At 47.5% G+C, this 17073-nt stretch overlaps 1 protein-coding gene across 1 annotated transcript; it reads left to right on the forward strand.

The window, feature by feature from the left end:
• Window positions 1–985: 985 nt before the first annotated feature.
• PNLIPRP1 (pancreatic lipase related protein 1) lies at window positions 986–16486 on the forward strand. Its single transcript, XM_035029820.1, has 13 exons — window positions 986–1012; window positions 1134–1182; window positions 1754–1908; window positions 2428–2553; window positions 4585–4719; window positions 6032–6140; window positions 7773–7892; window positions 7992–8111; window positions 9430–9548; window positions 10308–10437; window positions 12497–12605; window positions 13183–13350; window positions 16364–16486. The coding sequence occupies exons 2-13, from the start codon at window positions 1134–1136 to the stop codon at window positions 16425–16427; spliced, it is 1404 nt and encodes a 467-aa protein (XP_034885711.1). The 5' UTR covers window positions 986–1012; the 3' UTR covers window positions 16428–16486.
• The last annotated feature ends 587 nt before the right edge of the window (window positions 16487–17073 follow it).

Below are 17073 nucleotides of genomic sequence, written 5' to 3' on the forward strand. Positions count from 1 at the left end.
GACCCCAGGGGAAGTCTTTTGCATTTCAATAGGAAGACTGTCTTCCAGAATTTTGGTTATTCAGGAAGTGTGTGAACTTTGACGTTCAGGTGTATCTAATTTGGGGGAGTGCAATAGGGCACTGGTGGTGTTTGCCATGTGAAGGCTTATCTGCCTGTGGTGTGAACTGGCCAGGCTACTCACAGATGCATGGATCAGTGGGTCCTTCATGAGGGCCTCGCAGGGGCCTGATCTCATAGGACAGGTGTGCAACCTTCAGAAAGTCTGGGGAAATTCCACAGACATGACGTGGCCTGATGATATGGGCTTTTAGAGGCTCCTTAGCTTAGCTCTTCAAAATTTTAGTAGGATAATAGAATAACTGCTCTTGTTTTAAACCATTATGTTTTGTGCTGATTCATTACCTGACAATTGATCGCTGGAACAGGGAGTTAATGGAGGATTATGTTTTAGGCTATTGTGGGGTTTGCTGAGTCTCCTCCAAAGCTCATGTGCTCAGGTATTAGACTGCTAGAGAGACAGAGAGCATTAGAGAGACAGACAGACAGACAGACAGACAGACTGAGAGAGGAGATTTTCTTGATCAGAACTTTCAGCTATTTGGGGGACATTTCCATCTATTCCAGGTGAAAAATACTACCCTCCATTATTAGAGTTTGCTGCTGTGTCCTTACTGGGGTGTGTGAACTACTCGGTGATAAAATAGAAAACGAGAAAGTGGGGCCCCCATGGCTCCTAATTACATGCACAGGTACATAGGTACAAAGGTAGGGACCTTTCACCCCCTTTGAATGAAGCATTCTTTCATCTTCCCAGACTTGTGGGAAGATTTGACTGCTATAATTAGCCTTGTTTTGTGTGTTTGTGCAGATTACAATATTAAGTGCACACAGCATGTGCCTTCATCAGCTGCTGTTCCCTTGAAGCAGGATCCAAATGATAAGGCTCCAGGATAAAAAGAAGGCTTGGGCCCTTGCCTGAGAGGCGGGGAAGGCCTGGAACATCCCACAGGGTAAGTGCCCTTTGCCATCCTCCCAGCAGGGGTCGAAGCATAGAGCCTGGAATTCCCGAGAGTCTGTGCTCATTGCTCTGGTAACGTTTGGTGAGGCTGAGAATGTCCGAATTTATTGTAGATGGTGAGCATCTGGACAATCGCGATTTTTCTGCTGGGAGCCGTCGAAGGTAGGAAACATCACCTGCCCCCAGGGAAGGGCATAAATGCAGCATCTCAGCACTGGCCAGAGGAAGCCCAACCATGGCAGGGCAGGCTTTCAGCGGCTCCAGACAACCCTGAGGTCCCAGAGCGGGGCGGGGCAGTGGGGGGGCGGGGAGGCTGACCTGCTGCCTGAGAGAGCAGGCACTTCGAACGGGACCCACGTCAGAGCATCACTGCACTGGCCGGTCTTCATGTCCAGGTGCTCTAGGCTAGACTTTTCTAGGTAAAGCATTAAACACCCACCTGGGCTAACATACTGACTTATCAGTGTGCATTATCCCATTAGTCAAATAAATAGATCTGGAGAGCTGGGGATGCGAGCTTCTAAGTTCTGATGGTGGCTCCAAGTGGCCGCACAGCTGGGGTCTCTGTGGAATTCAGTGGCACTGGTCCCAGATCAGAAGGTGGCACTGGGGAGAGGCAGGGTGTCTCCATTGTCTTCAGAGTGTCCCCAGACAGGAGAGTGAGGACCGGAGCAGCTGTGACCTCCCAGAGCCTGGGCGCTGAGCCGTGAGCAGATTCATCCTTTCCCTACAGCAAAGGAAGCTTGCTATGAACAAATCGGGTGCTTTTCTGACTCGAAGCCCTGGGCGGGGACTGCAATCAGGCCCCTGAAAATTCTCCCCTGGAGCCCCGAGAAAATCGGCACCCGCTTCCTGCTCTACACCAACAAGAACCCAAACAACTTTCAAGTGAGACCTCTGTCATTTTAGCGTCATTGTGACTGGGGGAGGGGTTGTGCTCACCCATCAGACTAGAAGTTCCTTGTCTCCCTGTACCCTCCTCCCCCACCGTGCTCTGTCGCACCTTATCCCTCCAGCCGCTCCCCAGGCCTAGCCAGACCTGGACAGAGTAGGTTGTCTGTAAAATGTTGGCTCGAATGAATGAATTGTTCACATTTGCCAGAACCTCTAACTGGTTATGGGATTCTGGTTTGGGGCCAAGAGCTTGCCATCTACCAAGAACCCTATGAAAGGTAAGACTGTGAGCTGTAATCCTGCCCCACTGGAGGTAGTAATTCCTGACTGGGTGTGGGTGGGTTGGGGGCAGGGGCAGGCAGGAAAAGGAGAGTCAGGGCGGGCTTCCTGTAGGGGGTGGCTTTTGTGCTAAGCTTGGAAAGGTCATGGCATTGAGACAGGTGAGATGGGGAAGAAGAAGCTGGCCCGAGTGACTGGGCTGCAAAATAATGCAAAATTCTGCTTTTGTCACAGACTCTCCTTCCCTCTGACCCATCGACGATTGAGGCGTCAAATTTTCAAACAGACAAGAAGACCCGGTTCATCATCCATGGCTTCATAGACAAGGGAGAAGAGAACTGGCTGCTGGACATGTGCCAGGTAGGGGCTGGCTCCCAGCCCAGCAGTCTGCCTCCCCTGCCCGCTAAAGCTCCCCCCTTTCAGCGAGCGCAGCAGATCAGCTTGAAAACACGAAATCCCTACATATCCCTACATAAGAGGTTATCTTTACGCAGTTAGAATGCCTCTCCTTGCAAAAATAAGAACTGACTTCCACAGTTCCGGACCACATCCGTGGCCTGAAGCGGTAGCATTTGCTGGGCAGGCACACATGTCCACGATCTTACTTCTGGCAAAATCAAGGCCAAAGATCTGCTTTCTTTTCGAGTGAGGGCATCTGGTTTGCCTGTAACTGAAGGATTATGTTCTTTTTGTTCATCCCTGAGATGATGCGTTGCTACAACCATTTATTTGACAAATGGAGAACTTACGATGGACCAGGAGACCAAATGGCAGAATAGGAAGTGCCAAAACTATATGTAAGACTGCGTCTACCAGTTAGAAGGACAGACAACGGAAGAACACACACACACACGTGCACACACTCTTGCACAGGCACCCACACGAATACGTAACATGCCATCATCCTTTCCTCTGATGCATACACTGATGCAATCTATCTCTCTGACACCTAAGAATGTACCCTAGCAACCTGCCTTCCCCACACATGTTAATAATTCCCGCCTATAATGCCAACAGGGAAAGTTACAAACCTAGAAAATGAAAGTCATTCTGCAGTTGGCCTTGATTTACCAGGCGTTTAGCTCTTGCCATCTCATCTTTCCCATCATTAATAAGTATCTTTTTTTTAAAGATTTTATTTATTTATTGGGGGGGGAAGGGGCAGAAGGAGAGAATCCCAAGCCGACTCCGCATTGAGCACGGAGCCCCACGTGGGGCTCGATCTCACGACCCTGAGATCATGACCTGAGCCGAAACCAAGAGTCGGTTGCTCAACTGACTGAGCCACGACCACCCAGGGGCCCCTCATGAATACGTATCTTAGTGGATAAGTCATAAGATATCGTTTACACCCCAAATTCCTCCGGTTGGTAAGAGAATCCTCAGGGTTGCTTTAAAAATAAAGGTCCTGAGAAACAGCTCTTGGTCTCTGTGTGTATGTGATCACACTTATTAGGATCACATATGTGAAAAATTCTATTTTTCTGATCTAACTAAAATGTAGATTTTAAGTTCATAGTACCATTTTATTTTATTTTTTTTTTAAAGATTTTATTTGAGACAGAGAGAATGAGAGACAGAGAGGACGAGAGGGAAGGGGGCAGAGGGAGAAGCAGACCCCCTGCCGAGCAGGGAGCCCGATGCGGGACTCGATCCCAGGACTCCAGGATCATGACCTGAGCCGAAGGCAGTCGCTTAACCAACTGAGCCACCCAGGTGCCCCATAGTACCATTTTAAACTCAAGCTGGTCGCATGCACTACCTGGCAAGAAGGTCTAAGGTTATTATCAGTTTCTTTGACATCCTGGAAGAAGTTTTCCATTCAGAATTCTTCAATCTCTTTTAAGTCAGTGCAGTTTTGTTTTTCAAATATCTGCTATATGTGTTTCCTCCATGAAATACTGTGCTATCTTGACTGTAAAAACTTAGTAAATGCCCAGCAGCCTGGGGTGAAGGCAAGGCCAGTTACTGGCAGCATTGCCACTAGGCTAAGAGGATGGCTAGAGGTCAAATCCACAAGGTCATTTAGACCTTTGCCACCAGGGAGTGCACTTGACACCTTTCCTCTTCAAAATAGGGCTCTTCTAATGATGCCACTGCTTCCCCACGACCTAATCAGCTTTACTGAATTTGGTCAAAGAAAACCAGGGAATGGCCAGCTTTTAATTAATCTACAAGCTAGAGAGGGAATGGATTTGCCTTTCCTGTAGCGAGCACTCCGAGGGCTAATTCCCAACTGACAGGATTCCTAACAAAGCCTAGAGTGTCTCAGTGGCCAACAAGGAAAAGACCCAACGACCAATAATAACTCTTAGCGACCATTTCAGAGCCCTGGTTGGATGTGGTTTCACGTGCCCCTATGATAACATCCTGGCGTCTCTTCAACACCAGAACATGTTCAAAGTCGAGGAGGTGAACTGCATCTGCGTGGACTGGAAGAAAGGTTCCCAAACCACGTACACACAGGCCGCCAACAACGTGCGGGTGGTGGGCGCGCAGGTGGCCCAGTTGCTCAGCATGCTCTCGGTGAGTCCGCTGGCTGGGCTGCTGCCGAGGCAGGCAGCGCCCACTGGTCTCTGTTGGCTGAAGAGGCAGCTGGGAGTTAGATATTTAAAAAAGAAATAGAAAGAATTGGTATTTGTCTCAGAATCTTACTTCTAACACTGAAATTTGCCTTAATAATGACACGGCAGTGGAAGAAAAGTCTGTAATAGGTAACACTTAAGAGGTGGGGACTTTTATTATCATCTTCCATTGACAGATATGAAAACTAAGGCCCAAAAAGATCAAAGGATTTGCCCCCCAAAGCATAGCACGGGCTAATACAAGAGCTGCCTAGCGCCCGGGTGCCCCCCACTACACCAGGCCCTCTCTCCGTGGGACAAATACGACATCGCCAGGGAGAGTCACGTGGAACCAAAGGGGAAGCATTTGCCCTTTTGATGATCCTATTGGTGTCCGAGAACTTCGTTTGTCACAATCAATTCAGCTGTTTTTATCTACCCTGCTCTTCCATTTTGGCTACTTCTTTAAGTCTTTAATCCTTTCAGTGAAGTCACTAACTCTTCATGATTCTGTTCTATACCAAATAAAGGCCCCAGCCATTTCTGTCTTAGAGTTAAGGGGTCTACAGAAGATCCGGTTGTTTCTAACTACTTCTGCACCCCTGCAAAAATTAAAACCAATGGTGTTTGTTCTGGAGGCACTGAAGATCAACGAATGAGTACAAATGGGTGAACACCTCTGAGCCCCACATGTGCAAACACTCGTAGCTTTATGTCGTTTGTTTGTTCTCCAGTATTGGGGGAGGGCGGAGGGCACAGCGTCAGGAGCTCTGCTAAGAGGTCAAAAGGATACATCCCAGCCCTGAAGAAGCTCATGATGAAGACTTACAATGACAACAGAGTATGGTCAGCATTCTAATGGGGGCACTACAGGGCTTAATGGGAGCTCATGAGGGGGCAGCTAATTCAGGCGGGGGGAAGGGAGCTAGGGGAGTGATTAAGGATGTCTCCCAGGGAGAGACTTTTACGTAGAGAGCTGATGTGTAGGCTGTTTTGACATGAGCTGGGCAAGTGGTTGCGGAGTGGATGGCAAGACCCAAAGATGAGAGAATATGATGTATCTGAGGCCTGAAAGTTCCACATAGGGTTTGGCTAGAATCTAGAAAAATGAATGTTGAGTCAGGAAAGTTCTGAGGGCCTTGTAATGACTTTGGGCTTGATCCCGAGGACGGTGGGAGCCATAGAAGGTTTTCAGCAGAGGAGTCCCATTAGGTTTGCATGTTACAAAAACCACGGCACAAAAATGTTCTGAAAATACAATCTTCCCTCTCCAGGAAAACTACAGCTACTCACCTTCCCAAGTCCACCTCATCGGCCACAGCCTGGGAGCCCACGTGGCTGGAGAGGCAGGGAACAGGACTCCAGGCCTGGGCAGGATTACAGGTAAGGCCTGAGGGGCAGGGCCCCAGGTTTTGTCCCCAGTATCCCCAGAACGTGGTATAAGCCTACAGTCCAGCTAGAAGCTGGCCCAAAGTAGTCTGTCCCCTCAGCCGTGGTAGAGCTGGTGAGAGCCCACACAGGACATTTCAGGAAGCCCCCAGGAGGCCCATCTTTGTGGAAGGAGAAGTAGTGCTTTTGTTTCCCCTTGTTTCCCTTTGCTTCTTCCACTTCTGTCCCCACCCATCCTCTCTAGATCCATGTTTCCTGGCAGTGTGGGTCATTCAGCAGGACTAAGCACCCAGGAAAATGGAGAAGAAAGCTAGTGTGAACCTGAGCAAACACAATTAAGAGTCCACGTTGTTAGTCCCTGCCCCCTTCTCTTTGAAATCAAGGGCAGAATGGCACATGAAAGTCACACACTTCCTGGTAGAGGAAACCCAGCCACCAGTCCTGCAGATCGTTCTTTTAACCCAAGCAAAGCCTCTAATGTATAACAACAGCAACAAAATATATCTATATAATACCATTATAATAATATAATGCTATTATCATTATTATAGTAAGCATAGATGAAGTGCCTACTTGTTCCAAATGCTATGCCAAGTGCTTTACATTTCCTCACTTAATTCTCAGAACTGAAGAAACAAGCTCAGGAAATTGGATAACCGGCCCCAAATCATGCAATGAATCAGGGGCGGAACTGAGATTCAAACCCGGTTCTGCTGTCATGTGGCTCAAGCAAGCCTCTACTTTATAGGAGCTCTCCCTTTTATTTTCAGTAGACAATTATGTTTATGCCTTTTCAGTTGCTCTGGCCAGACTGCCAAAGAGCTATTGACAAATTCAGGAGCCCTGCCAAGAAGGAGGAAATAACAATAATCAATATTTTACTTATATGCCCATGATGATATGCCAGGCACTGTGCTAAAACCTATATATCTTATCTCATTTAATCTTAGTATAACCACATTATTACCCGGATTTTATAAATGGGGAAACCGAGGCACACAAAAAAAGGTTGCATGATTTGCCCAAGGTCATGCCGCTTGCCCAAGAAACAGCTGAGTAGGGATTTAGAGCCACGTTGCCTAGTTCCAGAATCTGTGTTCTTAATTATGATACCATACTACTTTTTTCTTCAAACTTGTGAAGAGGAAAAGAATGTTAAAGGAGAAAGATCTGCAAGTATGGGAGAAAATAATGTGGGGGAAAAAAATCCTTGGTCAGACAAATTTAAATCTCTTGGCTCACCTGCCCTTTTTTTTTTTTTATTAACATACAATGTATTATTTGTTTCAGGGGTACAGGTCTGTGATTCATCAGTTTTACATAATTCACAGCGCTCACCATAGCACATACCTTCCCCAATGTCCATCACCCAGCCACCCCATCCCTCCCACTCCCCTCCACTCCAGCAACCTGCTCTTCTTTATCCATGCACTGGAGCCCTCTACTGAGGAGCAACATTGAAACTCTCTGTCCCTATATTCAATACACAGGGCCATGGCACTGCATGACTTCAGAGTATGGCATCCCTTGGGTTGAGCAATGCATAGCCTGAGCAACTGTACACCGTGGTCCTGCTGGTACCTATGGCCAGGTCTTTTGGTCTGCATCACTGATCATCTCTTTTAGGGTTGGATCCTGTAGAAGCAAGTTTTCAGGGTACACCTGAAGAGGTTCGACTCGATCCCACCGATGCTGACTTTGTTGATGTGATTCATACAGATGCAGCTCCCCTCATCCCATTCCTGGGTGAGCCCAATGATGCTTTAGCTGCAAGCATGTGCCATTGTGTTTGAACCAAGGGAGCCCTCTATGGTGAAAAGCTCATTGCTGTCCCAAACATTTCAGGTTTTGGAACAAGCCAACTGTTGGGTCACCTTGACTTCTTCCCCAATGGAGGAGAGGAAATGCCAGGATGCGCGAAGAACCCCCTGTCCCAGATCGTGGACCTAGATGGCATTTGGGAAGGTAAATCCAGAGCAGCGCGTCACATCCCAGCTGTACAAGTGACAAAGAATGACAAAACAGTTGCTTAAAGCAATTAATTGGTAGCTACCTAATGAAGAAAAGAAATACCATGAAAGCAAACATCCTGGCTCTAAGAGAATTTTTCTGCCAATTCTCCCTTGGGAGTCAGTGATATTGTTCAAGCGCATGTAACTGGCTTCAATTCTGTAGCCAAAATAGAATATTCCCCAATCGTTTCAAAGGCAAGGTCATTTGCACAATGGGAGTCACTACTCCTTTATGTTGGGTCAGGATGAGAAATGATCACCGGTAGGGAAGGCTACGCTGAGCCTGTGCTGTTCCAGGTGGTTATTCTTTGTTGCTGGTGGAGCGCACCTGGGGTAGAGGTCCTCCTCCAGATACAGATTCTATATCTGATGAGGTCAAAAGGACAATGGATAAGTGAACTTTTCAGCCCAAGTCATCACTTGGCACCACACAGGTTTAAACTTTTAGTGGTCTGACCGTATCTAAGGAGTATAGATTTTTATTGAATTTGATCAAAATAACTCAGCACGTATGGATGCCATCAAAGCAGGTATTAAGAATGCAGATTTATATGTTTGTCTCTTACAACCTTCTGAGGGTTTACATGGATAGGGTTGCTTAAGCTCTCCATGAGTAATGATCAAGCAAGTTCAGGTCATGTCTAGCAGGTGCGCTGTGACCTCTGTCCCTTAACAGGAGATATGGGGGCCAAAGAAGGTTATCAGGAAAGGCAAGAGGCTATGCAAGAGAGAAAAGAGCCACCTAAAGTTACTCGACTCTCCTTTTTATTCACCTAAACACAGCATGGAACTATCCTAAATGTCCTTGCCCTGGTTTTGTCATGTCTGAGAGGTCACGTCACATCTGGCTGTGTCTTCAAGGACCTCCAGCCTGGTGCCTGGGACACAGGATGGCACAATAGTTAGAGGCAAGGGCTCAAGCACCATATGGGCTTGGGTTTAATCCCCAGTTCTGCCCCTTCCTCACTATAATCTGTACATCTGAGGCTGGAATTTGTATATCAGTCTGTACTTAGGAATGGTATGGTACCCATGCCCTAGAAAGGCGAGGATTATAGGAACAATGCATGTGGAGTACTCAGAACATTGCATGGCACACAGAAATCTGCCTCTTTAAGTTAACTGTCATTTCTTTTGGACTTACCTTAAATTTACCTTACCTTAAATTTCTGAAAATGTGGTCCCACTTTGGAACCTGTCCACTTGGAGAGAGAGACATTGTTGGCCCCTGACCTGACCACCTATGCAGACTTCCTCCTTTCTTTCCCCAGGAACTCGGGACTTTGTGGCTTGCAATCACCTGAGAAGTTACAAGTATTACTCAGAGAGCATCCTCAACCCTGCTGGGTTTGCTTCATACCCCTGCGCTAACTACAGGGCCTTTGAGTCTGTAAGCGATCATCCCTCCTTGATGGTGGTTGTCCTGCTGTGTTGGAAATTTGCAGTTTCTGACCATCCCTTACTTGTTTTGGATTGCCCCTCAGAGTTTATGATCCTGGGAAGCAGAGGGGAAAAAAATTTTAGGCAGGTGGTGCCTAAAATTCTAGATAAGTCATGTGGGTGAGGAAGATGCTGGGAAATCAGAAGACCCATCATTTCAATGATCTAGAAAGGTTTCCTGCAAAAGGCAGTGTTTGAATCTGGCTTGGAAAATCATAGATTTTAGGAGGAAGATAAGGGGTGCACATTTCTGCCAAGGGCAGAGCAAGGACAGAGCAAGGACAGAAGAACGTATGAGAGAAGAATTCATACGCCAGAGAGAAGGAAAGGTGGATGCTCAGGTTCTAGATACCAGGCTGGGGGTTGGGCCTCTGAAATTGACTGCAGCATATTTACACCACGGAAATTGGCAAATGCTAGGCTCTCGCTCTCGGGGCTTTTTGTCCCAGAGTTGGCTGTTGATCATTCACCAGCACATCACGTGATAGGATGTGTCATCAATCTAACCTGGGGCCCAGGCATCAGTATATCCTGATGGGATGTACATCAGTCTTGGGAGGTCCTGTCCTGGGTGAAGGTCAGTTAGAAATCAATCTCCCTCCTGTTACAGGTGAGGGAAGTCAGGCTGTAGGAGAATTGCTCCCCGAGATGTGTGGGTCAGAAAAAGACCAGTTCACACCTTACAGCTAGATCTCTCTCTTCTTCTTAGAACAAGTGCTTCCCCTGCCCAGATCAAGGGTGCCCCCAGATGGGCCACTACGCTGATAAATTTGCCAGCAAGACAAGTGGCGAGCCGCAGAAATTCTTCCTGAACACAGGAGACTCCAGCAATTTTGCTCGTAAGTTGTATTTTGCCCCTGCTCACCCACGTCAAGGAAGTTGAGCTTCTGTTAGACAAGAGGGGCTTGGCTCTAACCTGAGCTACTTGGGAGCACCTTCTATCATAGTGAAAGGACACATCTGCCCAAACGATCCCATTTAAGACTCGGCCTAAGGATTTGGAAAGAGTCTGCTTTTCTTCCATTTTGTGACAATAACATGAAATGAATAGAAGCATAAATGATGGGATAATAGCCACTTGCCCATCTCTGTGGCAATTTTTATACCCCTGCATTTTTACCATTCCACAGTCCATTGTTCTTTTCATTCTGAAGACTGTGTCATGCACACCCGTTCTTCTATCCATTCATCAAACGTTTATTCGGGACCAGCTCTTTGCTGGGCTCAGCCCCTTAAGAGGCCCAGTTCCTAATGCCCCATTTTCCCCTCTCTGTCCCTCTGTCCCCGATGCCCCTGGCAGGGGTCCCTCTCTGGTGAAGGATGGGTGGGAATCAGGAAGGGGTGATTTCTCCCAAAAATCTGCTGAATCGTCTAGGACATAGGGTAGAGACAGGACATTGTTGGGCCACCTTGTGCCAACCTGTCTTGTGACAGTTCCCTAAGAAGTTGCCCTGTAAAAAAGACAGTGTTTAGGGGCGCCTGGGTGGCTCAGTTGGTTGAGCGACTGCCTTCAGCTCAGGTCATGATCCTGGAGTCCCTGGATCGAGTCCCGCATCGGGCTCCCTGCTTGGCAGGGAGTCTGCTTCTCCCTCTGACCCTCCCCCCTCTCATGTGCTCCCTCTCTCATTCTCTCTCTCTCTCAAATAAATAAATAAAATCTTTAAAAAAAAAAAAAGACAGTGTTTATATAAAGACATAAATATAACATCTGTCTTATCTAGGTTTTGAAGTCAGGTTTATTGAGGTACAATTTATATACAGCAAAATTCACTACCCTCTGTGGAATAGAGTTCTTTGAGTTTTGATAGATGAAGAGCCATGTAACCATCTCTGCAATCAAGATGTAGAACACTTCCATCACTCTACATATTTTTAAAAAGGACACTGGTTAATCAATCCTTCTACTGTTGTAGGGATGCATGAAATGCTGGCCCATATTTCAAAACAACAAATTAAACATGCAAAAACCACATATTCATTCATCAACCAACACTTATTTATGAGCCACAGACTACGCTAGACACTGGGGATGCAGGGATGAGAGAGACAGTCTATGCGTGCAAGGTACATCCCGGCAGAGAAAGCGGGACTGAGCACGCAGCTACGCTCGGCCTGGGTGCGGCAGGTCGCTGCTGTGGAACCGTGGAACCGAGGACCTGACCCTGAAAGGGACGGGGACAATCTCTCTGAGGATGTGAAAGCCGAGTAGGAGTGAGGCAAGCGATGTGTGCTGTTTATGTACATATGTGTGCACGTGTGCGGGTGTGTGTACTCAGTGTAGTTATATGTGTGTAGGTTGTGTGCATGCGTGCTCATGGGCACTGAGACAGCTCTGCAGGTATAGATCTGGGTAACTGAGCCCTGCTCTCTGCTGGACACCACTTGGGCCACTGGGGCTGCATAGATGTGACACAGACCTGTTGTCACAGGACAGCACTCTTGAGCCACCTTTCCAAACATGGGAACAAGCCCGTGTCCCTTCTCTTTTCATCTCATCTCCTAGTGCGGTCCCTCTAGAGCAGAGCTGTCCAACAGAACTTTCTGCCATGATGGAAATGTTCTCTGTTGTCCAATACAGTAAGGGGTAGCCGCATGTGGTAATTTAGCACTTGCCATGTGGCTAGTAAGACTGAGCAATTAATTTTTGATCTTATTTAATTTGCATTTAAATTTAAGCAGCCACATGTGGGTAGTGGCCCCTTTCTTGGGCAGTGCGGGTCTAGAGGGGATGCTGCTAGAGATGTCCTTCTCCTTATGGCCTGGTTTGAGTTGTACCTTAACAGGTAGGATTTCTTATATTTTGATGTCTTAGTGTAAGGGGGTGGGGGACAGGATCTGAAATTTGGGTCAACTGTTTTATGCATGAATAAATTGAACTCTTTTCTATCCCCTGTGCAGGCTGGAGATACGGGGTTTCCCTAACACTGTCTGGAAGAACAGCCACTGGTCAGGTCAAAGTTGCTTTGTTTGGAAGTAAGGGAAATACTCATCAGTTTGATGTCTTCAGGTGAGTTTCCTTTTTTAGCATCATATCTCACTGGCTGATATACAGGGCCTTCAAATCCATGTACCGAAATGCTTATCATCTTTTTATCAATTGATTTTAAATTATTTACTTTATGTGGTAAAGTCAATTTCAGACTTCTGCTGACAATTTTCTTTTCTCAATTATAAAACCAGGCATTTAGTTTTTTCTCTTTCAGTAGATGCATTTTTAAAAGAATATATCTAATATTACCCGCCCCCCGATGTCATGTTTCCTGATTAGCATAGAAACACACGCTTGTTGGGTTAAATGAAGTGGATAACTTATTACTATACAAATAGTTCTTCCAGAAAAAAAAAAATAATAGGAAGGAATTATATAGTTTTCTATAAGAACATTTTGAGTAGAAATTAACTTGAGTTTGAGAAAACAATATTCAAATAATAGTATGAGGCTGCTGGCGTATAACGGGCTCCTCCATTTCTTCATCCATTATTTGAGAATTAATTTTTAAGAACTGATCTCAGCAATCTCGAGTAGAAAAAAGTGTTTTGGCCTTATCTGTCACTAGAGCTTGTTTCTATCTCTTTATTTCAAGGGGGATTCTCAAACCAGGCTCTACCCATTCCAATGAATTTGATGCAAAGGTTGATGTTGGAACAATTGAAAAAGTCAAGTTCCTCTGGAATAACAACGTGGTAAACCCAACCTTCCCCAAAGTGGGCGCAGCCAAGATCACCGTGCAAAAGGGAGATGAGAAAACAGTGTATGTATATCTTCACTGGCTTGTGCCTAAGGATGTTGGTAGAGATTGGTGCTTGTAATGGAAACTCGCCCCAGAGAGTTAGTCATGGTTCAGCCAGCAAAGCCAAGACAATCTACCCATCTGGTGCCCTTTCTTTGCGGGCAAGCAATTGACAGATGGCATAAAGCTTTTCTGTCGGGTGTTCTCAGCCCTATCTGAGAAGGATACAGATGGTATCACCGTGCCTTCAAGGAAAGATAAGGAGGAAAAATGAGAAAGAGAAGAAAGAAATAATTTTTGATGGTATAAGCTTATAAATATGAGCTAGAGAGTAGCTACCTTTTAAAGAGGGGAAGATCATGAAATTTCAGGATAATTTAAAAAAGCAATTTTAGCAAAATATATAAAATCTGAGATAGGACAAGGGAGAGCTGAGGTAACAATCCTTGCAGAATCTTTATCCTGACTTTCAGTGTCCTTTACTGTAGAGCAGCTGGAGGGATGTGGGCATAGTGACCTGAGGGGGGCAAAGCGATTGTCCCCCAAGGCTGGGACCACAACTGTGGTCAGTAGAACACTCCTGGGGTGGCTTTGTGGAGGGGATCCTGGGAACATGGTCACTGATGGTCTTGAGGTTTGGGAAGTTAGGTGAGGTTGCTCGACTCGGACCTCAGAGAATGTGACTCCCCCAGGCAGGGAGGGTGGGTTGGCAGACTTCACAGTCACATCTCAGGCTGAATGACCCCTGTGGAGTCCTCCCTATCCCTGTGAGTCAGGGAGGACAGAGGGACTGGTCCAGCCAGGTGGTAATGCAAAAGGATCTCTCAGCTAGAGCAGAGCACTAAGGAAGCTGGTGGAGAGCCCTCTGAAGGCTCCAGGTGCACCCAGGACCTCCCTGCCCACCCCCATCGGAGGACAATGAGCCTCTAAAATGAGTTCCCAGAGCCCCATTAGGAAATGGACCGTAGCCTGGATCCTGGGACTGTGTAGTTAAAAAGGTGTCAGAAAAAGGTGGTATCATTAGAACCTTAAAAATGCAGAGTGTTTCCAGGAGATGACTTGCTCACAGACAGATCTGAAGAAGGAAACAGATACAAGACCAAATCAGTAAGGGTATTGTACCTTCCAGGTTTTCTGAGGAAAGGCTGTGACTTCCTGCACTTTCTAGAAATGGAACAGAATGTACTCAAGGCCAGCCCTGAGGCCCTGAGGCCATCAGTTCCCACCTGAACCCTCCAGTGGCCTGAATCCCTGAGTCCCTTCTTCCCCTGCCTATCAACCGCAGAGGAAATCTACCTTAAGAGAAGCTAATGTTGGACATCAGATTTTTAAAATATAGTTAGATCAAAACAGCATCAAACATCACAAACTAGTTTGGGGGGGGGGGGTAAAAAAAGCTGAATTTGTCAAATTACTCAAATTTTTTGATGTTAGGAAAACAGCCAGTAAGTAACATTTTAAAAAATCAACATCATCATGGGGAGGCTATGGAAAAATCAAGATTTTAGTCCAAGCGCTTCTTGGACACCCTTCGAATTCTTCTCATTGCCCCATTAGGATTGCAAGTCCTACTAAGGAGCCTGCTGACTAGAATTCCTCCCCAATGACGTGGCTTCGAAGGAAAAATGCAGTTCTCCCTCTCTTGGTTTCTCCCCCACCCCCAGCATCTTCTTCCCACCTTCCTCTGACTTTATTAAGTACCTACTGTATGCCTGGCAAATGGTAGGGGATGCAAAGGCAGAGCCTGCTCTTGAAGAGTTTGCGTGTTAGCTGTTGAGCACCATTGGACCTAAGGTTCACATGAAAGGTCAAATGACAGAAGAAAGAACTCACCAGAGAGGCCCAAAGAGCGTGGCTAGAGAGGAGGGCAGAGAGCCAGGGGGCCAGGGCAGGCCATGATGGAGGGGAAAGGGGGCCACGAGGATCTCCCGGGCTGAGGGATTTCCACTGGGAAGGACGTGAGTGGGGGCGATGGGCTTGGGGTATAAGGGGCAGGGAGCCCCGAACACAGGCGGCAGGGCTCAAGGTGCTGGCAGAACCGGAAGTAGGATCGGAGATACGGCAATAAGGAAAAACAAGTGAAATGCAAAGGGACCGTGGTGAAGATGAGGGAGAAAACCCAGCAAAGCTTCAGAGATCAAAGGCGGGGAGGCCCAAGAAGCTCATGGTTCTTGGAATAATGGGCATGATAGCCACTTACATCCGCATTGGGTTTTGTTTTTTTTTTTTTAATCTTTTATACATTTTTACATTGACTGTCATGACATTTTGCATTATTAACATGGGATTCTCGGCAATCGTGGGAGGGAACGGTGCCTTCTTCTACAAATGGAGACACTGATGTTCAGAGTAACCAGCCCCGTGTCACCCCTGGAAGGCAGGGAGTGGGGAGCCCAAAGGGAAAGAACCACCGACTCCAGGTGTGGAAGGCAAGGTCAAGGGAGGTTTAAAGCATCAGACCTGCCTTTGCACCTTGGTTCCTCCACTCACTGAGAGCCCTCCGCACCTCAGCTTCCTCTCCTGTTACGTGCGACTCATAGTAACACCTCCTCACACATGGCTTGTGAGGATGAAGTCTGCCCAGGTGAGTCAGCGCCATCGCCCGTAGTGAGTAGGAGCTCTATTTACTGTCACTTTTAGAAGGTTGAATCCCGTCTCCAGAGGGGCTCGGTCCAGAGAGAGCCCATCTGCCAACCAGTCTGCTGTGTTGAAGGAGGGCGCACGGGTACTTGTGGAGAAGGAGGCCAGCGAGAGGTCCAGCCGCTGCCTCAAGCCCTGACGGTCCTGTCAGACTGAGGTCGCAGAGACCAGGGCCACTGGGAGCAACACCCACAGGCCACCTTGTCACAGACACCAGCCACCTGTCTCAGGAAGCTCCAAGCTCCAGTCGGTTTTCCAGTGACTCGTTGAAGCTACAACCCTAGTGTTCCCCTCATTCCTTGTGAATTGGAAATTAGCCATGACCAGTTCTTAACAGCCCAAAACCCCACGTAAAGCTGCCCAACACTGACAAAGCTCTCACTGCTGTCTGCAGGTACAGCTTTTGCAGCGAAAGCTCCGTGAAGGAGGACGTTCTGCTCACCCTCATGCCCTGTTAATGTCCAGGCGCCATCCGGCCACTGTGTTAACAGCAATAAAAACCACTGATGCATCGACCCACTCACAACGTCTGTCACTGATGTCAGCTGCCCCTGTGGGGACATTGGGAGTAGCTCATTTAAATAAGTCCTGAGTGTTTCCAGACATTTGGGTTTCTTACCACTGACTTCTGACCACGCACCCCCTTCTTCCCAACTTCCGTGGGCCTTGCGTTCGCTGTCTGCTCCTCACCTCAGGGGTGTGGCATAGAACAACTGGAGGATGGGCGTTGGGGGCCTCAGCAGAGCCTTTGGCCCTGTCCCTCATCTTATAAGTGAGGAGGACATGGAGGCCCAGAGAGGGGGAGGTAGCTGTTCAAGCACAGAGTGAATTGGGGTCCCTTGGGGGCTGCAGGTCCGTGCCCCTGACTCTGATCAGTCACCTTGAGGGATTATGGAAAGGCCATGCTGCGACGTGGCCTCCTTGTGGTGATGGAGCTACTCGGCAGCCCCGCCTCTTGGTGAGGTCTAAGATGCACCAGCATCCAGAGATGGCATATTTGCTGAGCACCGACAGGCTTCCAGCCCCCACTCTTCCTGGGCCCCAGCAGGGGCCATCTCAGGGCAGGGCTCAGCACGGAGGAGGGATGGCTTCTGAGAGGAGTGC

The sequence above is a fragment of the Mirounga leonina genome, unplaced genomic scaffold (assembly GCF_011800145.1).
Source record: "Mirounga leonina isolate KUSES-001 unplaced genomic scaffold, KU_Mleo_1.0 Mir_114, whole genome shotgun sequence".
NCBI classification, from domain to species: Eukaryota; Metazoa; Chordata; class Mammalia; order Carnivora; family Phocidae; genus Mirounga; species Mirounga leonina.